This window comes from Scleropages formosus, chromosome 7, assembly GCF_900964775.1.
Source record: "Scleropages formosus chromosome 7, fSclFor1.1, whole genome shotgun sequence".
NCBI classification, from domain to species: Eukaryota; Metazoa; Chordata; class Actinopteri; order Osteoglossiformes; family Osteoglossidae; genus Scleropages; species Scleropages formosus.
Genome location: NC_041812.1, coordinates 19685523 through 19709858, shown reverse-complemented (window position 1 = coordinate 19709858; position 24336 = coordinate 19685523). Strand labels below are relative to the sequence as shown.

General features: G+C 43.5%; 1 protein-coding gene across 1 annotated transcript; it reads right to left on the bottom strand.

Moving 5' to 3' along the window:
• Window positions 1-1402: 1402 nt before the first annotated feature.
• On the bottom strand, window positions 1403-23893 carry nrn1la (neuritin 1-like a). The gene is made up of 3 exons (XM_018726596.2): window positions 23657-23893; window positions 4024-4174; window positions 1403-2718 (listed from the first exon to the last, which is right to left on the bottom strand). Exons 1-3 carry the CDS (start codon window positions 23709-23711, stop codon window positions 2427-2429), a joined length of 498 nt encoding a protein of 165 aa, XP_018582112.1. The 5' UTR covers window positions 23712-23893; the 3' UTR covers window positions 1403-2426.
• Between the last annotated feature and the right edge of the window lie 443 nt (window positions 23894-24336).

The window sequence follows — 24336 nt, the reverse complement described above, 5'->3', positions numbered from 1 at the left end:
GGAGTGAAAAAACTTTAGTGTCTTGTTAGCGTATGATATTTAAGAGTGCAAATCCTTAAACTAGACTTACACACACACCGTCTGAAACTGCTTGTCCCGAGCAGGGTCGCAGTGAGCTGGAGCCTAACCCGCCAACACAGGGCACAAGGCTGGAGGGGGAGGGGAAACACCCAGGGCGGGACGCCAGTCCATCACAGGGCACCCCAAGCAGGGCTCAAACCCCAGACCCACTAGAGAGCAGGCACAGGCCAAACCCGCTGTGCCACCATGCTCCCTGAACTAGGCTTAGAGAGAGAATATTTGATATTTTTAAGAAAAAAACTCAGATGGGTACAGAGTTGTAATAGATATATGAGTGAACGTTTTGGTCATTCCAAGTTTGCAGTGAGCCAGTGAAGATCCCTGGAAAAAACCCTCATCATCACATCCTGCTAATCTCTTCCCTGTGTGAGTGCTTGACAGACAGTGAGGATTAGAACTTGAATGAGAAATTAAATATTCGATTTCTTTCAATTTGAATTCTTTTTTCAGTGATCAAGCCACTTTACAAACTTTCAGATTGCTGAAATGGCATAGAAATAATGTATTTTTGTTGAAATACAAACAGGATAAGCGGACCAATGGCAGTTCAGAGCATGGCAAGCGAGGAACTTTGAGCAAGTACATTAAAAATTAAATTAAAGAAGCTTTTGTGATATTGAATGAGAAAGAGACATCTTGTCTTTTGTCATTTCCCCAATTTATTAAAAAATAACACTAAGGTGTAAAATGCATGACACACACACATCATGAGGTGTGTTAATGCTTTGCTCTGCAGAGTGAAGAGCAAATTAACCCCTTATGTTTTACCAGTTAAATTTAAAACCACCGTAAACTAACATAATTTTAAAAGATGAAACAAGCTTAGTGTTTTTTGTCACAAAGATATACACTTGAGGAAAATAATTTTTAAATATACGGCCAAGTGACGAACAAGTAAACCTTCGGTTTCCTATCTTGGCTTTAATCTGAGTTTTTTGATACAGAAAATGTTCAATTTAATTTAATTTGAAGGAAACAAAAACAGCTGTGGGGAAAGGTTGATTTTTTATTAATATTTTAGTGCAGGTGAAGATCATTGTAGGCTTTGGAAAGCCAGCCTTCAGTAAGTCAAATGAAGGTCAGTTTGTTTCTCTCATAAACTAAAATAAATCACAAGTGCAGATTCTAAAAAAGTTCAAGTTAGGCTTTTGCTACACCTACATATACAAATAAATAGGAAATACACAGCAACATATAATATCCTTTATCCTTTGACTATGTTGTTCATAATTTAACCATATATAACATTAACAATGTACCTATAGGCAGAATTACACTTTAAAATGTATTCATTTTTTTTTTGACGTTCTGTTTTCACCCATGCAACAGACAGCATTCCCTGTAAAACACTGCCAACAGAACACATAAATATGTGGCACATAAAGGTAAAAGGAACATGGTTTCAGACAAAAACAAATGATATAATGGTAGCTGTCAGTTTCAGAACCAAGAAGCATCGAGAGTATGAATAAACCTCTGGAAATAAGAGCAAATGTATAAAACAGGGACACAAAACAAATAAGGTGCACATGTAAATGCGAAAAACATTAATCCTGTGGTATATACAAGAAAAATATTGGACTTTACTTATTTCTAGTGAGTTGAGCCTAGCGTGGCCCTTCTTGCTGATACATTATAATGACATACAAGTAACAAGACATTTTCCTCTGTATTTCATTATACTAACTGCAAAGACCTCAGCCTGTTTTATCGTATTGATTGCAGGAGAGCTGTAGTTTTGATGCAGAGAGAAGTAATGATTTCTTTAACATAATCTTTTCTCTCATCCTCTCAGAGCTTATTACGCATTAAGGCTCTCATCTTGAATAAAAATAAGCATCTGCTAAAAGAATCCGAAATGACTGGCTAACACCCCTTTGAATCTTTGTTTTGAATATTTTGCTGTTTAATTTGGTTCCTGAAAGGTCTTCTTATGAGAAGCTCATTCACTGTGGCTTTTGTGAAAGGACTAACATGCCCTCCTCACTGCCGTCATCATACGCGTGGTCATACCGTCATTCGCTTGGCGGCACAGCTTTCCTGGGCACCGTTCGGCAACGGGCGAAACTCTCGAAATAGACGAGGAGAAGAGAAAAGATGCGAGCGTGTGAGAGGGTAACTGTGCCTGCGCTGTTTCGGTGAGGGTTCGGGAGCTGCCCCGCTGGTGTATTTGCAAGATGAGACAACACACTGCGTGTGCTCGGTGGTAGAGATTCAGAAGGAGCGGGGATGTCAAGGCCCAGGTTTGTGTGACGCGGCCCAAGTCGGTCCGTCTACGTGCTCCTCCCCGAGCGGTCCATCGGATGAGATCCCTGGCCCCTCCTACCACGCTCCGAGGGGTGTGGCTAAATCCTGTGCTGCTGTAGCCACAAACAGAGGCCTGCGCTGAGGAGCAGGAGGTGAGTGGTGCCAAGCTTGTGGGCGTCACCTTTCAGAGACTCTTGATTGGTCTCCTGCCGGCTGGGCGGGCTCCGCACGCTGCTCGACGGCTGGACGCGGTTGGCGCACATGTCGTACAGGTTTCCCGAGAACTGCATCTTCTTGGACTCCTGCCGCAAGGACTCCCACACCGCTGCTGCCTCATCCGGGCACCCAGCCAGCGCCACATTCGCACAGGTGTGAAACTCATCCCACGACCTGCAGGGGGCAGCAGAGGCAATTTGCGATTCACTAAGACCCCCCCGGGAGGAAGAACGTGACAGTTCATTGTTCTTCTTTTACAGGCTTTGGACCACCGGCCCAAACACTGATTTGAAGAACACTTGAAGGTGCTTTAAAAATTTTGTGGAAAAAACCCCTTGCAGAAATGGCCCGCTTGGAAAACAAATGGCACATGCGTGTTTGTTGACATTTTCCATTCCAAATCTTTTCGCTGAGCCCTGTATTTAGAATACTGTCACAAAGTGAACAGTTACTGAGTACAAATAGTGGAGTGAAAAATGTGTGCACAATCTTGGCTATTTGGACCATTTGATTACGAATCCTAGAAAACACACCACATGAAGCCCCGCGACTTCCATCTGGGGAGATTCTCTCAGACTGAGGTCTGTTTGCCACGGTACGGTTGGCATCCCCAGCGTATTCTGATCAGACCGCCTCAGCTTGATCTCACGAAGTGATGCACGGGCACGGACACACGCACACATGCCTGGATGAGTCTGGGGCAGAAGCTCATCCACACCAGCGCTACAGCTCCACCAATACCGGTTAAGTCCACACGCCTGTGGCCCGGCCCGAGATTCCATAAAGAGATTAATTACGAACGTGTGTATAAATAGAAAGGACGAGTGAGGAAGAGAAAGAGAGAATTTCAATTTTTAATTAAGGTCTCTCCATCAGCACAGGAAAAAGTTGACAGGGTGCCGAGAAGGGGGAGGTGGCCCCCAGGAAGGCTCCGTCATGTCATGCAAGGGAGAAGGGTGGAAAGAGACAGCCTACCCAGAGCGATGATTCCCAGTATGTTGCAGCACTGATGATCCAGCAACAGATTCGTGTACAGGAGTCACAGTGTGTCTTTTTGTAGATGATAAGATTGCAGTCAGTAGTAAAAGGAGGGCAGAGAGCAGTGATAGCCACGCACCCTGAAGACCAGTGCTCTCTGTATTGATCCTGACCTCCAGCCTCATCTTCATGCAGAGGCTTGGAATTTACACAGACAGGAGCTGTCGGGAACGTGCGCGTCGGTTTGGACTTACGAGTGAGAGCGCGTAACACGACCTGAACCGAGAGGCTTGTCGGTCCCTCTGACGCAGGCCACTTCTTTTGGTCATTGGATAGCCTGCTTCTGTCTCACGTTTCATATACATATGTGAGCTTTGGCATTTACCCATGTGCCTGATCAAGGGGCATATGCATGGCTGTGCAGGTGTGAGGATGCACGTGCGTGCTTTCTGACCACAGGTGTGTTTGTATAGGCATGTCTGTCTGCCGGCCTACGGTCACCTGCACACGGTGTCGATCTCCTGCGTGTTCTCACCCCTCTGGACACTCTGAGACATGCTGTCCCCCAGGGCGAGCAGACACTGAGCAAAGCCCCTGTAGATTGAACCGCACCTCCGGGAAGTAGCTGTAGAACCTGGGTTGGGAACCAGCACTGCAGAGAAACACGGGACAGGAGAACACAGTTGTTGCACCTTTTGTCCAAACCGAAGTAAGGGCAAATTTCACCATACGCTTCATCATTGTTACACTGTGAACGGTGGATCATTTATACTGAATTTATATATTTCCGCAGATCTGTTTGATATTTTGCCACTTTGAAAAACAACATTCTTAAAGGTTAAAAAACACACATATACAAAGTCTGGTTACAGCCTACATCAACAGAACTACTCTTCGATACCTGCAGGACCTGATTACTTGCTATACCCCAACCACTGCTACCCTCCTCCACTTCTGGCCACTTGGTTGTCTCAAACACAGGAGGTCCAAAATCAAAAGCCAGATGGTTCTTGCTTCAGGTTCCAGTATGATGGAATAAGCTTCAGCTGCCCCTCAGAACTGCTGAATCCCTGTCAACATTCAAGAAGGGTCTCAAAACACATCTCTTTCAGACTTACTTCTCATGTAATCTTCTATCTGGTCCATAAACCTTCACTGCACTGCTACATTATCTGTTTTAAAAAACGTGTTCTCTGTTCTATGTACAACTTTTTGTGAAATGTATGCTGTGCTGGTTAAAAAGCAGTATTGTACTAACTGACTGCACGTCAAGAATCTCTATCTGTTGGCATAATGCATTTTTGTTTACTCTGAGTTGTATGTCACTTTTGAGAAAAGCGTCTGCTAAACGAATAAACGCAAATGCACACAGACAAAGGCAGAGAGTGAAACTGGTACCAACTCACTGAACTTTATCTGCATATTAAGTGTTCCACAGAACAGTTTCTCCTTCCTATACCTTTCAAGTTGCTCCTTGCAGAATGTAGCACTGCTCACTCTTGAAGACTCTATGGTTTCTATTCCTGGCCAAGAAGACTGTGAAAGAACACGGAACCAAGAGAAACCGGAGGGGACATAAAAGGTGCGAGAGCAAGATGCTGTCCCCGGCAGTCCCCATTCCTCGTGATCTGCCGTCACAACACTCTCACCATCAGCATACCATTGAGACACCTGGTATTTAGCTAAATCTAACAATCAGACCAGTAACAAGCAGTAATGCTCCAGAGAAGCGGTGTAAAACTGCTGTAACTGTCATAATAACTGTCACTATGAGTGTCTGCTATTGAGAATACTACAAAATAAAACAGTTCTACAAGCAATAAATTTCCTGTTTTATAAATATAGATAACTTTGATGGACTGGTATCACATCCAGGGATGCCCTCCTCGCCTGGCATACATACAATCGCTCCAGAATAGGCTCTGGGCCACCGGAACCCTAACAAGGAGAAGCGATTAAGGAGTGAGGGAGTAATAAGTTTATATAACCCATAAATAACCTGTAATAATGACATAAGACTGAATACTTGGATGCAGAATACTTTGCTGAAAGTTATATCTCTCCTGGATATATAAATAATCTACTGAGGAACAGTTTGTAGGGAACAAGCTTGTACATGAAAGGGCTAAATGCAAAGAAAGAAAACAGTGGAGTGGAAGAAAAGTGCAGTCACAGAGGGAGGTGCCACTCAAAGTTTACTCCTAAAAAGATAAACTCGACAAAAACTAATCACAAGTTCATAGATTCTTGGTTTTGGCTCTGATGTGGTGGAATGAGCTGTGTCCTTCAAAACTGCTGAATCCCTTTCAGCAGTGAAAAGAGGTCTCAAAGATCTTCTCCTTCGGAACCAGTTTTCTCAATCTTCCATTTGCTTCGGGAACTTTCACTACATTATTTGTCCCAGATACCTTCGTATTCCCTATCAATTCCATGTGCAGCCACTTGCTTAATGCATGTAGCAAAAGCTATGGCATTGGATAAGCTGACCGTTCTTCAACAATTACATGTCTGCATCTATAAATCTTTGCCCTTTTGTTTACCCTGAAGTGTACAACACTTTGTAGGGAAGCGTCTGCTAAGTGAATAAATGTAAATATAAACGTAGAGCGGCAGCCTTCTGCTCACAGGTCTATCCCAGATAGTGGCATTGATGGGAGATGCGCTGGCGAAACCCACAGGTTGTGTTACTCCCTGGGAGCCCCGGATGCTGAGCAGTAGAAAAGTCCGTGCTCAAAGATGCGCTGCTCCTCTCTTCCTTTTCAGCCATGTAGTGTACTTGTTATCCAGAACTATGACTTGACTCTGTGCCTTTGCCTCCCACAGAAGTGACTGTGGAGGTCTCCGGTTTGAACCACATGGTCCATGTCGCTTTGCATTGCCACACATCAGTTGGATGTGCTGGATGTGGATTCGCACATCACTCTAAAGTCCCGAACCTTCAGATACAGGTCTTGAAGATACTCCATAAATACAAGTTAGTACGGCAGTCGCAACTGTAAAAAGTCAAATCAGCACACAAACAGCTACTTCATACTGCAGCAGTGACAACAGCTACACGCGACTTTCTGGCCCATCAATTGAAGCTGCCAGAGGAGTGTAAATAGCAGTCGTTGGGTAACTGCAGCTCTGTAGACCAACTACCCGAGGTTTGCCCTTTTGAAAACTGCAAGGAAAATATAGTACACCCACCAGATGCACTCTGTGAAGAAGGGCCATTTCGAGTGGAGAATTTATGCAGTGCATTCGTCTGGGTTTTTTATCAGAAGGCCACTATAGTCGCTGTGTGTTGGAGAATCACAGACAAGAGGCTCAATGTAGGTGACATACAGAGCAGTCTGGGCGGACACAGATGCACAGAGGGGCTCAGATAATGCTGTAGAACACTGAGATAGTTGCCCACCACCATCACTACACCCCCTGCCCTCAAAACTCATCTACAGGGCTGTGGTGTGGCTGGATCGATGCCCAGGGTTCACACAAGCCTGTGGCGTAACCTCATCTCACTTCACTGACTTGCATCAAATTGACACAGACTCACCCGACAACTCAGTGACTGCACATGGCACTGATGGGACACAGTACCGACAGGATTGCAGCACTGATGGGCTACGGCACATGGTATGATGATGCTGTCCTCCTTATGTATAAACAACTTTTTTAAGTCAACACATGTCCACTATGGAGATCTGGATGGTCCACCACCACACCAAAATGTTCTTTGTGCTCCGCAGACGTGGAGTAGCATTTTGAAACAATGACCAACCCCCACACATGAAACAGAATCCATTTACAGTGTCCAGAGAAGAGTGAGCAACGGAGTTGAGAAGTTTGAGAAGACGGAGCAACGGAACCAGCGGTGACACACTTCCCTCAGGCCTTACCCTCCTGCATGGTACTGTATGTGTTTGTTTGTTTAGGTGTGTGCATAAGAGCAATTAATATGGCTAGGAATGCCCCAAGGAAGATGTATAGTACATGGGAAAACCTAGGGCTGGGTTGCCCATGTCGGCAACAGTTAAAAGCATGTAAATTGAAGCAAAAATCAGGGGAAAATGAAACAGATGGAAAAATTAAGAAAAATACAGATATGTCAAAGTAAGCAAGTGAATGAAATATCTCAATCTGTGAAGTAGAAGGGTTACCGACAACTACAAAAACTCAGTCACAATGGATCTAAAAGAGGTCAAAATTAAGATCTTCATTTAGGCACAGGACTTTGCACCTCCATAAACCTCTAATATGAAGTGGACAGCTTTATTAATATTTCATACATCTTTTTTTTCTTTCCTCAGTTTTTTTTTTTATTGCAGCAAAGTTATCGATTTTCCGTGATGTTTTGCAGGAGGGTCTGAAGTATTATTGGCTTCATTCATCCCTATGAACAATTAATGAAGACTTGTAGGGAGAAGGAGAAACAGAGAAAGAGCAAAAAAGTAGAGAAAGAAAACCGACAGAAGCAGGGAAGGTGGAAACGCGAAATCACGGACACCTCCGTCCCCAGCTCCGAACGTCGGTCACAAAAGAACAAACAGAGTTCGAAGAAACTCTTTTCCTTGGGGAGGAAAGAAGGCAGCCATTTGAAAGTGAGTTCATTTTTCATGCTATCAACTGCAAGACGTCAGAGGCGATGCAGAAGGGATCGAAGGGGATTGCTGTGTTATGTCCCAGCATGCAACGTGTTATTGAACTCAGGCAATTAAGTCTGCCTTATCACTTTTAACACTCACCCCCAATGAAATGCCATATGTACTGCAGAATAAGGAATCAGCAGCTTTGCAGCATAGACATATAACCTGCAGTGTTGTACTCCCGGAGCTTTCGACATTCGTGAGAAGAGAGGTTTGAAGGTGTTAAATGCGGGGTCAGAAAAATGTTGTTTTTCTCCAAATTAATATAAGTGAACTTTGGAGAAAGAGCAACTGCAACTCTTAAATCTATTTTCTTACTGCAAGGACTCTTGTGTTTTGGCTTTGTGCTTTTTTTCCTCCTATGGTTAAGGTTTTTTTCCCTTCTTCACACCATTTTCTACATCATGGCACAGCAGGTAGTGGTAGTGTCTAATAGCACACAGACAGCGTGATAGGACACGGGCTTCATCCCAAAGAGTCTGCGTGGAGTTTGCTTGTTTTCTCCCACAGTACAAAGATGTTTTTTTCTGGTGGATTGCATGTAGCGTAAGAGTGAATAAGGGTGTGTGTGATTGCCCTGTCCAGGGTGTACCTGCAAAACACCCTATGCTTCTGGCATAGGCTCTGGACCACCATGACTCTACCCTGGTTGAGTGGTTATTGGTAATAAATGAATGGATGGGTACACGAAACATCAAACACATAGCACAGGTTGATGACTCTAAATAGCCCATAGTGTGTGAGTGTGTGCTACTCTGCTTTGATGTGTAGATGGCTTAATGACTATAGAGTGTTTAGTGTGGGGGGCGCGGTGGCGCAGTGGGTTGGGCCGGGTCCTGCTCTCCAGTGGGTCTGGGGTTCGGGTCCCGCTTGGGGTGCCTTGCGACGGCCTGGCGTCCCGTCCTGGGTGTGTCCCCTCCCCCTCCGGCCTTACGCCCTGTGTTACCGGGTAGGCTCCGGTTCCCCGCGACCCCGTAGGGGACAAGCGGTTCTGAAAATGTGTGTGTGAGTGCTTAGTGTAGTGTAAGTCACCTTAGATAAAGAAGTCATCTGAATTCTAGTTAACAATCATCGTATGTCGCTTTGGAGAAAAGCATGTGCTAAACAAATGACGTAGAAGTAACTATGTGATTTTTAGGCCGCTTCTCTCTCACTAAAGGTGGGGTGGGTGTATAAGACTTCTTCAAAACAGAACAAGTTCAGGTAAAGACAAGCAGTTTTCCCTTGATCACCACGAGTCTGCAACCTGATAAAACTAGTTCTCAGTATTCTCTCCCCCATGTCTGCACAGCACACAGAAATAATGCATGGCAAGGTAAACCTGGGTAAACAGCTGAAGGCAAACGGAGCCGCATGTGAAGATCAAGGCTGGCCGGCAGAATGCCTGGGACAGACAGGGCTGCCGAGTCGAGTCACAGCCATCTCATGAACTCACAATCACTGGCTCTCATACTTCTCTGATAATGGTTAGTTAAGGACATATATTTCTGCCTGTCAATCTCATATCAGCAACTTACAGCCACGTGAACCTCAGTGCACTCCCTATGGACCTCCGTAGGTACGCTGAGGTGGGCAGGAAGAATTAATGCTCCGCTACAGAGCTTTGTGGTCCAACTATATCAGCTTCAGCAGTAGTTCAACTAGAAACATGAAAGATGTCGTCCAGCTATTTATGTTAAGGAGTCAGTCACCATGAATCCAAACATTTGTGGTGAGCCAGTATGTCATAACCTGAGTAGCTTGAGCCAGGAGATACTTGCCACTTTACAGCCTGATTCCTTCTCACTTTTAATTTTGCCCTGCAAGCGCACTGGGTGGAGAGGTGCATCTAGGTGCTGAAGGTGATGGATGGGGTTTTGGGGAGAGGGAGGCAGCTGGGGAGAGAGCTGCCGTGGAAGAACAAACTCAAGAAATTACTGTTCACTCAGCATTTCCTGTACATCTGCCAGGCAGAGCGTTTCCCAAGCAAAACATTTACAAAAGTGTTACCAAAAGTGTATCAGGAAAAACAGCAAGTTCCCCTAGAAATGTGCAATGAGGCCACTCCGAGAACAAAGTGTTCAGACGTGGGTGCTGCATGGCTCCTGTTCAGACACATCCTGGGAGCTTTCTATGAAACTCTTCTGAACGTGCCATCTCCACGCATGTCCATGGTAAGCATGGCTAATTGGACAGCCTAGCGTTCAGGAAGTCAGCAGTTTAAAGAACTGGAAGGGGTGTCCGTTTCAAAGGAAGTGCCGTAAACAGAAACATCATTAGTCACCGACGTTCCTGAGGAAAAGGACCGCGGGCCACAATGATAGTGTGTGCGTTTAGCTTTGATAACCGGACTTGGGTAATGGGGACTCACTCAGGGGGAGAGGTAATAAATATATGGTCGTCATCTTGTGTGTGTGTGTGTGTGTGGATATATATTCATAAGGTTTCAATATGCAGCAACGGGTGAGCTTAGTGCTGAGCTAGCAGGCTGGACTGCTGATGCCGGCTGCACACAGGCTTCCAGACTCCCTGTAGTAAGCTGACCGTAATAAATTAAAGTAAGTCTAACTCAAATGTCAATTTTTGAAGAATGCGTCTAAGAAAAGGCCTGGTGAACACTTCTGGCACTGCTAAAAATAAAACACAGTTAGAGCTGAAGAAGACGGATGCACCGACAGTTTGCCGCACATTATTATTTAATCTTGTCTCTCACCCAGAAACTGGGAGATTTTAACATTAATGAGCAAAGCCTAGAAGTGGAGTGGCTCGTTGAAAACTCCAATTCCCACAAGTCTCTAGTTTACTCTGGAAGTAAAGGTGAACATTACCTGATCTGACCTACGAAGCTTTTATTCCAGCTATTTCAGAGAACCTTACACACACACACACACACACACACACACACACACACACACACACACACACACACACACACACACACACACACACACTATCTGAAACCGCTTATCCCAAGTGGGGTCGCAGTGAACCGGAGCCTAACCCGGCAACACAGGGTGCAAGGCTGGAGGGGGAAGGGACACATCCAGGATGGGTATTTCAGAGAAACTGCCTTACAAAAAATCACGATGATTAAGTTTGGATTCGAAACGTTTGTCAGAGGACTGAGGACCTGGACGGCTGAGAGGCTAACCCTCAAATGGAGCATTATGGGTTAAAATCATTCCAGGTGGTTTCATTTCTTTCATTTAGCAAAAGGTCCCAAACAGAGTTCCTGGCATGGCGATAAGTAACAGATACAAAGGAATGAAATGATACAGGCACACATTTGATCATTTCAAATTCATTTATAGGACATAAATCCAGCAAAACCAAAGAACGGGAAGTGTTAGGAAGTCCTAAGATGTACCTTAAGCAACATCGATCCACAAAGTACTCCCTTAACAATGTTCTGATCTTTGTGTATTTAGCTGGAACGAAATGAAGGAAAATTACTTTTAACCTCTGTATTTTAAATATGCTAAGGTCATATTTTCTACTGTTAGAAACTTGATGAATTTCCAGAAACTGTCATTACAGTTACAGTGAACCCACTGTGTGCTGTAAAGCTCTTTGTGACAATTTTGTTATAAAAATGCACCAACGAAATAAAATTTGATTAAAATTTGATTGATGTGATGTAACGTACTGAGGCCGAGTCATTCAGTCAATAATTCATCGCCTGCCCAGACGGCAAATTCATCACATGAAAGGTCTCTCAAAAACAAAAAAGACCCAAACATGGAAAGCAAGGACATGTTCTAAAGTAATTAAAGTTACTAAAATACTTGGCGGTATATTAAACTTTCAAAGGTGCTGCACTGTGCATTTTGACTATAGCCATGACTATGAACGTGAAGCCGGAGCACCAGGGGGGCTGGTAAGCCAGGTGATTGCATGTTTTACTATGGTAACTACAGCCACTGTCTCTCCTGCACGCTTTTGTTATGGATGTTGGGTAATGAACCTTGTGGCAACAGAATCGCGTGCGAGAAGGAGGGAAGACTGAACTCCCAGCGGACCCTGCACGCAAAAAAAGAAGGAGAAGAAAAGAAATGAGGGTGTGCGTGAGCATTAGCCAGAAAAAAACAACTGATAATTAGCTCCAGCCGCCCAGCTCCTGTTTTCAAATTATCAGCCCCCCATTCGGATTCTTGCCATTTTCACCAGCCGCTCCCTAGACACGGTGAAACACAGCAAAGGGCGCCAGGGATGGGAGAGCAAGTGCCTGGGGGAGGTGTGTACCTCCACTCCAGAGACTGCTAGGCGAGAGAGTGGATAATTGGCAGTAAGTTCGACCGCCACGTCTGTGAGAGCTGACACTCATCGCTGTCCGTCAGACACGGTGTCCACTTTCACACCCCTGCCACAGAGGAGGATCCGAAACAAGTCCAAAACTCATCCCCAGTCTTCCTTCGATTTTAATCCCTTTGAGAACAAGTGACCTGGTCACCATGGTATGATGCTGACTACAGCCAATGTACACAGCACTGTATATTTATACCACAGTATTATAGTTGAACCACCGTTCAGAACATTTGCAGCAATTTTCGGGGGGAGGGGCAGAAATTTATGGAAACATCAGGAATACTGCTGTCACTGTCACTACTCGTGCCATGCCCGGATCATTACGGGTTTAATAATTCTAACCCATAATGCTCCATTTCAGCCTAGGCCTCCTCTGGCAGGGGTCTTCGTTCACCTCCTGTCATGCCTCCGAAGATCAAGCAACACCATGGTAAAAGTGGCAGCAATCGCAAACCGGCTCTCTGAGAGGCTGCTTCACGAGGGTGAAGGGAGACACGACGTATAACGGAGGAGCTCTTTTTATATTCCTTCAGTAAGTTGCTTTCCGCACAGAGAGGCACATGTGAACACATACACACGCAATGCTCCATTCTCGCGGGAGCCCTGCTGCATGGGAGCGAAAAGTCCTAGGGGGCCGACTGGGTTGTGCTTCACTTACACAATACATCACATTTATCTGGTGAGAACAGAAACGCAACATGGGAGGTCATAAAGAGAGACTTCAGAGCCAAAAGAGGAGAATGGATGTCTTGGCAACATTCATTTACCCAATATGCTTTCATATAATGAAGATTTAGGGGCTCTGTCTTCTCCCTCAACCACAACAGGTTGCCGCAAACCAAACAGAGCTTTCTATAAACCCTGTGGCTCTATATTTATGCGCTCCGCCAGTCGCTGTAGTCTGCTGAGGTCACGCAAGGTGAGAAGTACCAAAACAAAAGTTTGAGGGGTGCAGTAGAGAAGCAGCTCCCTGTCTCTGGAAAAAAAAAAAAAAACCCTTTTGTATTTTTTTATCCACCAGCTTTGATATTTTACCTTGTGGTTTCACTTCATGCTCCACTACTGTTCACCAGGTTCATTTCCTCTTCCTGTGTTCACTACCCATAATTCTAACATATTCTAGCTTGCCTCTGTCGTCAGGTTTGAGGATGCTTTCATTTTTAGCTTTCTTTAATTTCTCCATATTTCATTCTGTGTGTTGAATTATGCAGAACTGTGAGACTCTCTGCAGTGGGGGGAGCAGAAAAGCAAATGGAATATGGTAAACTGATCATGATGTCAGTTTTTTAATTGACAGTTCAGCCTCAGACCCACTGCAGTGGAATCTGCTGCCTTCCCAGTATATTGAATCTCTGATAAAACAAATGTTTCCTCAGTGTTGATTGAAGGAGTCTATTAACGCCACCATGTGCCACAGTGAACTTTGGCACCGTATCCATGAAGAAAATTAGGGGAGAACCTAAGAGCGAGACTGAACTGGTGACTGGCGGGGAGGGGGGGTTAATGTCTGACTGGCAAGCAGTCCACACCGTAGCCCCGCCACTGGATATAATCAAAATCTATTTACCGAGAAGATTTACTGCTCATTTACATCTACAGTGGTTGTTCCACTCTTAGCGCTGTACTCAAGTTCCATGTGCAGCAATAGAGCCATCGACAACACAGCCAAGTAAGTCCAGCTTTCTGAGAAGGCTGGAAGTCTGTATTGAGAGAAACAACTTTTCAGTACTTCCTCAGCGGACAACCTGAGTGATCCAGGATCTCAATAAGGATCTCATCTGAGTGACGAGGACCATGTAGAGGGAGAGTGAGAAGGTGCAAGACACAGGAGAGTGCCTGAACAATCACAACTGTGTTTTTTGTCTTTTTTCTCCCAAGCGAAACCATGTATGAGCTAAAGAGTTGTCCTGACTTCCTCACTTGTCTAATCAAAGTCTGCAACCTCACCTTAACAAAATAAAAACCTAGGACCTTCTAAAACAAACTTCAAGAAAGTAATTTTGTTCTACGATGGCTGCAGTTTTACGATTCCATGAATTTTATTTTGATTTATACACCTTATGATTTACTTGTCATTGTTCTTTATTATGGAGGGGGTGCGGTGGCGCAGTGGGTTGGACCGCAGTCCTGCTGTCCGGTGGGTCTGGGGTTCGAGTCCCGCTTGGGGTGCCTTGCGGCGGACTGGCGTCCCGTCCTGGGTGTGTCCCCTCCCCCTCCGGCCTTACGCCCTGTGTTGCCGGGTAGGCTCCGGTTCCCCGTGACCCCGTAAGGGACAAGCGGTTCTGAAAATGTGTGTGTGTGTGTGTTCTTTATTATATTATTCACCGTATGGTATCCATTATGTCTTTTATTGTACTAACCCTTTATACACTACATGTATGCTCCTCCTTTTTTTGGTGCATGTATACTTTGCCTGCCATTGAAATTTCTAGAAGAAAGCACCTCGGCTACCAGTGAATTCCACTTACTTTGAGTAGCCTTAGAAGTTGTGTGCTATGGGCACAAGTAAATAAGAGAGTTTTGAAGAGTATAAAAAGACGGTGAAGGGATCTGCAGGTGTGTCATGTGTGGCAGGTAACTGGGTATCTGCTGAAATTCTGCCCCAATGTAATAAACCATTTTTAAGATTTACTGTGCCTTGTTCTTGAGAATCCAAAGAACCTTGAATTTTTTGAGAAAGACTAGTTCCAACAAGAAGAAGGTCTTCAGGTAATACCATACAGTAATTAAGAAGGAAACATGGAAGTGAAACAAGGGGCTTCACTGGATAGAGTACAGTTTACTGTGTTATAACCAGTGCTGCGTACTGAGGGGGGAATTTAGTCAACTTTGCCAATTTCTAGTGACTTAAGTCTGTGGAATATATTGATTTCTGAAGCTATTCTTTTCTGCATCTCTTAATCTGTACCTTATTTATGTAGGGAGGATGCCATTGTCACTTTTCTTCCTGTTTTATTCAACATTTATTCGCCCAAAGAAGAGCAGCCTCTTGATTTTTAGTAGTTTTTAGCAGTTAAAGTAACTCAACAGTTCTTTCTTTTGCCTTTTTCAGAGGTTCACTCAAAGTACCAAACTCTTGTGTGGAGTCCAGCCCAACAGGCTCCATTAGTTTCCATCTGGCAAATAATGAGGTTTAGTAACTGTAACAGTCCAACAGCAGGGATCCAGCCACTAGCAGGGATCACCCTTCAATGATCGACTGCTGACATGACAGATGATGCTAAGGTCATTGCAAATGACTGCACATTGGCACCTGGGTTACAGTTGTCTCATTGTACAACAGAGATATATACTTTTCCGATGTGCCACTTAAGAGACACACCTTAGCAACCAAGAAAAAAACTAAACATTTTAACACAAAATTGGCTGATGTCTTTTACATGGCTCCAAGTTTAATTTCTGTATGTTCATCCATACCAAAAGAATGGGGAATTACAAGGTGTTTATCTCTCAGTGTGTAAGGTGGGAGACAGGTCACACTCTAAACAGACATTGTGGTGGGAGATTACAGTGGACTGAGGTGAGGATTGCGGATTCAGTGGGTATTCAGCAGAGACAGGACATGGAAACAGACATAGACACAGAAGTGACCGGAAAGCATCTATGCCCATCACTTCCTTCCATGACATCAGCTCCTCTACAGAATCTCCAACCCATACTAAACACACATTCATACAATAGACACCTGGATAAAATAAGAATGGCTGCTGCCATTTAGCGTTTCAAAACAACAAGGTTTAAATGATTATACTATAAACGGGCCCAGGGCTGACAATAAAACAATGCATTTACAGCTTACAGCCCAGAAAGTATAATCAATATGAAAACATCAAGGACAATGATGCGCAAACCATGACAAGGAATCATAAGACATGTATCTACAGCTGACAATGAATTATTACACAATGACTCTCTACAATGATTAGTACACAATGGTGGTTCTTTCTTGCTGTGGAAGCTTTTATTTCATTATTGTCTTTAAACAAGATTTTGAGTTATTGAATATTGCAAACTTCGAAAAGCCTGCATAAACCCAGATAAATCTGACTTAAAATGAACCGGCTTTTAGAAATTCAGGCCTTGATTGCATTTGCACCGCCTCTGGGAGACAAATCTAAGAGACATTAGGGAGCATGTATTTTCAAAAAATGTTATAAACATTTCAAAAGCTGAATTTGTTCATATAAAAAACAAGCATCTGCTTTCTGCTTTTTAACTAGCTCATACCACAGACTGTTGGTCTTCTCCATCTCAGAAAAAGTCTGAAGTCCCAAATATTTTCTCAACAATACCTTCCAAAAATACTTACTATAATTTCTCTAAGTATTTGGATCTAAGGGCTTGTGCATCCAAGCCATACGATTCATGAAAAATGAATATATACAAAACAACAATACTATATAATAACTGGAAAAGTATTACATAACTGTCTGCTGTAGAGAATTTGTCATAAATAACATAAGTGAACAAGATTACTCCAGATAAGAACCAATTTAGTCTTGCTCAATATTTCGTAATTAACATGAGGTTATCTCTTATTGTGCAATAACATAAAAGTAATCCGTACCTAGCACAACTTATTTCACTAAATGTTTAATTAACATTATTATTAATCTAAGTTGACACTTTTATCCAAAGTGCCTTACAGTACTGTACCAGTTTAACACAGGTGGATATTTTTTATTGGAGCAGTTCAGTGCAAGTATCCTACACAAGGGAAAAACTGCCTTTGTGGAAGTTCAACTGACAACCTTGAGGCTGAACCGCTCCACTGTCTGCTTGTCAATACAGTATCTGCTATGCTTCTTGATGTTCTGGGGATATTATGACTCGTACATATGTAAGCTACTACACTAACACAGTGCTGCTGGGAGTCCTCACTTGCTTTGTTTTGCCATTAAAAGTGGGAAAAACATACCTTGAATTGGCAGATTTGATGTCTCTGGATGCGTAAAAGCAGCGGTCAGACATAATGGAGCTGTTGGATTCCACGGTAGATCCATGCTTAGGGTCTGCATGTTTACCAGGTCCCTGATCAAGCAACAAAACTAGTACACCATCTGTCTTATCCTGCACAATTTGCACGACACCCACCAGCTGAATGAAGCCCTGATGAACAGTGAGTTTGTCAGGAATTTGGACATGACCTGGAAAGAGCAAGGTTAAGCCCAGCGGAAGCACTGCAGCAATAGCTTAACATGCAGTGAATGGGTGCAGCAACGATAAAAAAGAACAATGGGAAACGAAGTAAGGACCAAGCTAAACTTCAAGGGTTAACACAATGTAACAGAAATTTTATTACGTCAATTTTTTTGCATTTTCCATTAAGTTTTGTTAGAAAAAGGACACTGGCATTAGTTCATACTATATACCAGTTTTTAGAAAAATATTACACACTTTTTAAAATTAGCAAATTTCTTGCATCCAAGCACCGAATCTTCCAGAACTTTTTATGTTTTGATGCTTTCTTGAATGTCCTGGTTCCTTCTAGAATCTTCCAATGGCTGTAAAGTACCAAACTTAAATTGACACTCTAGAACTAGTGGTATTTTTGTAATCAGTAAACTTTAACTAATCATAATCAACAAAAAAAATCAGCATAACTAAGAGCTTTTAAAAAATTTTGTTGTGTTGTGTAATTGATAGTCAAGCTGTTAATCTTAAACAAAGGGAAAAAGTTGTTTTATCTGAAAATTCCAGTGAGATGTATGAATTGGCCACATCTTCCATAAAAACATTTTTGGCATAGACCTGAACAATGGATGATGTACATAGACCATTAGCAGTTTTAAAAAACAGCAGTGTACCATCTTTCATATTTTCCTTCAATCTGGTATCTGACTCTACAGCATAAGAGAAAATTGAATTCTTACTAAACATGAATAAGAGTTTTTCTTCACAGGAGACGTGCAACAGCTGAACCAACACAAATGCTGATGGAACAGGAGTACTGTATTTATTATTTACACGAATAGAGCCTGTTGTGAAATTCAGAATTCAATTCAATAAATTATTAAAAATTAACACACAAAAAACAAGAGCTATTTACTCAACAGTCATTATGCAAAGAAACAGAGCAGAGAGAAGGAGAACTCAGGGTAGTTAGGTGCTTAATGAACCCAAATCTGCCCCCAGTCGCCTATGCTCTCTGTAACGTAAGCAGGTCGGTGGATTCGTGTGCTGGATGGAAGTGTGGTTTCAAAGGAGGGCATCTTGTTGAGTGCAGCCACCGGTATCCTCAACAACAGCACCTTTACCAAACTGAAGGTAACGAGAATTGAAATGGATCCTTATAGTGATCACACACACACACATTTTCAGAACCACTTGTCCCATACGATAATCATAAATTCTCCCTGTTGTAATATGTTAAAATTCTTTCAGACTGCTGTTAGCTTTGTGACATCATCTGGTCCCTGCTCTGAAGAACGGCTTGAATTAACGTGCTATACAGAACATTTTAATAAAGTACACGAATTAGAAAACTGTAATTTGGAGATCTTGTAGCAAGTGAGGACACTTCAACATCCTTTCATGACAAACTATCCACTATCTAGTATACGTAAACAGAGAAAGTTCTTTGGAGAATCTGAATAGTAGCACATATGGCAGTATAACAGTCCTGTCACCTACTGACCTGTGTTTCTCAACCGTTGATACAATATACGGATAAAGTTCTAGTTCTCCTTACCACCGCATCTCCTCTTTTCTCTTCTTTCTTCCTCCCTTTGTACCTTCTAACTCCTTCAAGTGTTCCTATGTAGAAGTGTAGGGCAGTGCACCCAGAACTGGGCTAGAGCATGCGACCCTCCATTGGCCCAACTAATTCTTCTCATTGCAAGCATCGATCTCCTTCATCCTGCCTGACAGAGAGTAACTGAGCAGCTTATTGAAGTGGACACCCGTGTGGCGACCCACTTTAGAAGCTAATGAGCTTTTATTGACCCAGTACCTACGTTGCCAGATGTAACTTATCAGAGTTAGTCCTGGTTTCCCAGAAGAATTGACAAGAGCGAGAGTCACTCAGGACATATGGAACTTTTTGATAAGGAGAGCTGGAATTCAAGAGCCCTGTTAGTCTTTCCTTTTCTTCCTCATTTCTCCTTCCATATCTGCTTCTTCAGTGGCACTGTTATCCAAAATGACAAAATCCACATACATTGTAGTTTTCACTAGCACCTCTTTACACAGAAGAGTGTAACTTTAAACACAAAGTTCACACCCTACATCTGCAGCAGTGAGATCGAACGGCGGAGGAGTCGGAGACGCACCAAAAGACACCATCACTTTAATGAATAGCGCTCTCTTCTCTGCCCTCTGGCAGAGATACTTCCTTGGCGCTCTGGAGGCGCTGGCTCATCATCCCACTTATGCCCTTGTCCTCAGCCAAGCGGGACATTCAAATGACACCCCCATGCATTCCCCGTAGGCCGGGGTGACGTTAGAGGGGCTGCTCTTATCCTGCCAGAGCCACAATAGGGCATGAAAGAGGCTCACAGTAAGTGCTGCACTTGATATGCAAATGTAACTCGCTTTAAAAAAGTGACCATGAGCCAGAGGCCCTTGCTGTCATGCTCCGACCATTACTGGCCCTCAGTAGAGCACCTTATTTGCAAATAAAAAGTGCTGCCAGAAATAAACCAAAAGAATTGAAGGGTGATGACATGAGGAAAATAAAGCCATCCAAAGCACAACCCACGTCACCAATCGTTTTCTCTTATTTAATGGAAAATATGGCCTTTCTGAAAGTACTGAGACAAACACAATGCTTTTGAATTATAAGCACGTTGGCACAGACTCTCTCTCGTTTTGTCAATGTGGAGAAAAAGGCATGCTGAAATCCCATAAGCAATAAAATGGAAACATGACATTAGTAGGGCACTTGACCTTTCAGATGGTCAGCATCAAATGGGCAAGCTGGTCTGAATTTTGCCTGTTAAGGGTGGTGGGCACAGTAACCTCCCAGGAAGCTAGTAAATCTCACTTCTCAAGAACATGTACAGATGGTGCTCCTGAGAAGACAGGAAAAGGAAGCAAGGGATGGACGTTCCTGTCTTTCAGAGTTTTTGCGGTGTTCGAGGGAGACAGTCTACACTCTCTCTGTGTCCCTCCAGAGCCTGGCCCATCAGTACATGGGAATAAATGTTTTATAGCTGGAGTAAGTAGGCCCATGAATATTCATTTGCAGTCTTGAAAAATAACTGTTCATCTGCTTTGTGTCTCACATTGTTTGTTTTCTTAAGCTCTACTGGAAGCCAGAAAGCCAATGGTATTAGAGGGTAAGAGGAGTGTGGGGGCTGCATCTAATTGCCTCACAGGCAATGCCCTAATGGAGACATTGCATTCTGAGCTTTGTATCCACGCCTTTCCACCTCCTTGCTCATTCCTTAATTGCTGTAAACTCCTTAAAAACAGTTTTACATGCCTGGCAAACAAATGCAAGTCTCAAGATGGTTCCTGTATGAGGAGTGGATTTGCATTCATTTAAATAATTGTTTGGTAATTAAGCACCAGTAATGAGACGAGTGTAGAGTGAGTGCCTTTATCACGGTGTCGCAGAACAGGGGCGGCACGGGCCCTCCGATTTATCAGCATCTATGCATGATGAATGTGCAACATAAGCAACGGATTAGAGGAAGTTTTGAGGAGAGCGCGGCTGTGTGCATGGTGGGGTCTTCATACATGTGTGTGTATCTGAGTACAGTGGGCCATCCAGGAGGGACACAAAGTTGTTAATGACTAGTCATTAATTGTATGTTGACAAAAAGGGAGTTTGGGATGCTGGGTGTGGGCGAGCTAAGCATGCGTCCTAGTGTCTTTCACAACAATTGTAATATACAAAGGAAATCTCTATATGCTATCAAACTGGTACAGTCAAACTGCCTGTTATGTGATTGAAAACAAAACACAGGAACTGAGACCAGGAGTGACAGAGAGAGTATGAGGCATAAATGTTCAAGTGTTTTTCCCTTGCAGAAAGGATGCTCTGATCTACCTTGACATACCACAGAACACAGTATCCTGCCACTGACCTCATGCTGTACGTACTCACCAGGGACAGGAAAACACAATGCAGCTTTGAGAAAGTAGAATTGTTCCAGAATGAAGAGAGACAGTGAAGTATTATTGCTTTGTATATGCATCAGTATTAGCTGTCACAACTATTGTACGTATAAAACGGGCAGCACGGTGGCATAGCAAATAGCACTGCTGTCTCACAGCACCTGGGTGGTGTGAGAGGATATAAGTTTGATCCCTGGTCAGCCTCTGTGGAGTTTGCATGTTCTCCCTGTGTCTACATGGGTGTCCTCCCACAGTCCAAAAATATGGTGTTCAGGTTCACCCCTAGTGTGTGAGTGATAGAGACAGTGTGGTATATGGATGAGTGACCCATTGTAAATAGTGTACCTAGCAGTGTAAGTCACCTCAGGTGAATAAGGTTTGTGGGCTGATAACCCTACATAGTGTTCATTGGAAGTTGCTTTGGAGAAAAGCATCTACCAAATGAAGTAATGTGGAAATGTAGCTCCTGCATTATTAAACACTGTGGGACAAGGGCCCCTGCACAGACAGTAAGACTGTAGGAGCCTGGTTAGAAATGTGCTCCAGCTGGTCAAAATTAAAACAGCTGCATGGGGTTAAAAAGGTGGCAAAATACACAACCAAATGCCAAGAAATTAATACTCATACAGTGAGGAGTATGAGCAGATTTCAGATGTAGTATTGCAATTCTGAATAAAACAAAATGCTGTTAGCACTTATGAAAAGGGAATCATTACCCATCATGTTACTAGCAGTTTAGCAAAAAGTGCTCCAGCAAAACATCTGGAAAAAAGGAACAGTTTAATCCCTTTGAAGAGTAAAATGTTAATAGATGACACATGGCTGTAGCAGAGTTAGAATAGTGTGTGGCAACATGACGATCCAACTTCGCCATTTTCTTATCTCTAGAGAAGAAATGTGATGGGAGGGAAATTCATTCATATTTATTAGTAGCTTTTTTTTCTCTCCCAACAAATCACCAGGGGATGCGGTTACATCAGCACCACCCTAGAAAACGACTTAAAGCCAAAGGGGGGGGGGCGGGGCGTTTATGAGCACCTTAGATGTCCTCAGCTGTTAAGATACAGCAGTACCAGCAGGCAGCCTCTTGTTCCACCCTGAAGGTCCCAGGTTCGAGTCCCCTTCCTGTTGCAGGTCTCAAAGTACTTACCTGAATTAAGAAGAATAGTCTGCTGTACAAATGTGTAGATCATTATTATAAACCTATGACTTGTGAACTTGTCTTCCCTAGGCAAAGCTTTCAGAAATATATTATATTGAATGTTACCATTATGTTGATGTAATAATAATGTGTACAACTCCGGATTTTTTAAACAACACGGTACAACGCGCATGGATCCGACCCGGCGTGGAGCGCGAGCGGTTTCGCGCGCGTGGATTTTACACCCGGAGGCTGCCGCCTTCGCTTCGTGACATTGAAACGCCGAGAGCAGGCGAAGGACACACACTGGATGAAAAATGTACGATGATAGTTTCCATTTATTAACACTCGTGTAACAGTTTTCACTTCTCAGACCCGGAAAGTCAAGGAAACCAAGTTAGTTGCGACTAAGTTGAAGAGCACGGTGTGTCAATTGTAAGGTTAATTATCGTTGTCTCTGAGGTAAATTATCTTTACTTCTGAGGTAAAATTGTACACATACAGGTTTATCAAATGACTAGAAGCAGAAACAGTTGATAAAATGTGTTCCCATGTCAAATATATTGATTAGAATTACTCCACCGAGACCCAAGATGAGTGACCTGATATGATGATGATGATTATTACTAGCTGAAGGACTAAATAAATGTAATAAAGACGATGAACTGCTGCTTCACACAGCAGTAGTTGTACAGATCATCTGCGCACTGATTTGTCACCAAACACCAACAATGAAGACTGTAGTAAATACATTTCCATTATTCAGTGCTGACACGTTAGGTCTGCTGTTCCGCCTTGGCTTGGCTAGTAGTACGTACAGTCGTACATTACGATTATCATCATGCGTGACATATAAAAACACCGTACCGTACGCGTTCGCTAATCCAAGCAATCGTCCACAATGAATGAATGGCAATGAAAGTTTAGCGTACAGCAAACATTAAAGCCAACGGACAGAAATGACCTGAATTACGTTACGGGAGAGAAACATAAGGAGTGTAGAAAAGATACGACTTACTGAGCTGAAGAGCAACAGGCAGCAGGAAACACGCGTGGCTGAAGTGGGATCTCATGGCGCACGCGGACACGAGCGCGAGATCGGACACCGTCCGACAGAACAGCGCTGAGGGGAGCCGCAGTTGACGTGGAAACCGTCTGAAGGGGAGCCGAGTGCGGCTGAGCGCGCGCGTGCGTCCCGCGCCTGTTCGTTTCCGCGGAGGATGTGTGAGTGGCTGCGCGAGCGGTGGTGGCGCGCGCTCACGCTCACTCACTGTACACTACAGTGAGTGTTACTCGATTAAAGACACGCGCGTTTGCGTCGTGCGAGGAGGCGCGAGAGGAGGGAAACAAACGTGTTTTCTTTACATAAATACTTCGCAACAAAATATTCACCACGCTTTTCAAGCAGTGGATGCGACACTTGCGGAGCTGATTTTAAGAGAAAATCCTTTAAAAAGACTGGGTCACTCATTACAGATGATAACATGATAAGAGATTTTGGAATCGCGCAGGTGACGTGATATGATAGTAATCCAACTACAAAAACCTCCCAGCCTCTCTGGAATGAACCTTTATGTCGTTTAACACAAGGACTAAAAGTTATAACATCCTTTTCTTGTAAACCAATGGGAAAAATAATTCTTCGAGAGCATAAAAGAAAAGAATTTCAAAACAAAAACCATACAAAATAATGAGAAC

Excerpts from the sequence above, each read along its gene's own strand:
- nrn1la (XM_018726596.2), bottom strand. The coding sequence starts at position 23,711 with ATGAGATCCCACTTCAGCCACGCGTGTTTCCTGCTGCCTGTTGCTCTT. Across the intron at positions 4,175-23,656 it reads GCCTGTTGCTCTTCAGCTCA|TGCTGGTTCCCAACCCAGGT; the intron begins GTAAGTCGTATC and ends GTTTCTCTGCAG. Across the intron at positions 2,719-4,023 it reads GAGATCGACACCGTGTGCAG|GTCGTGGGATGAGTTTCACA; the intron begins GTGACCGTAGGC and ends TGCCCCCTGCAG.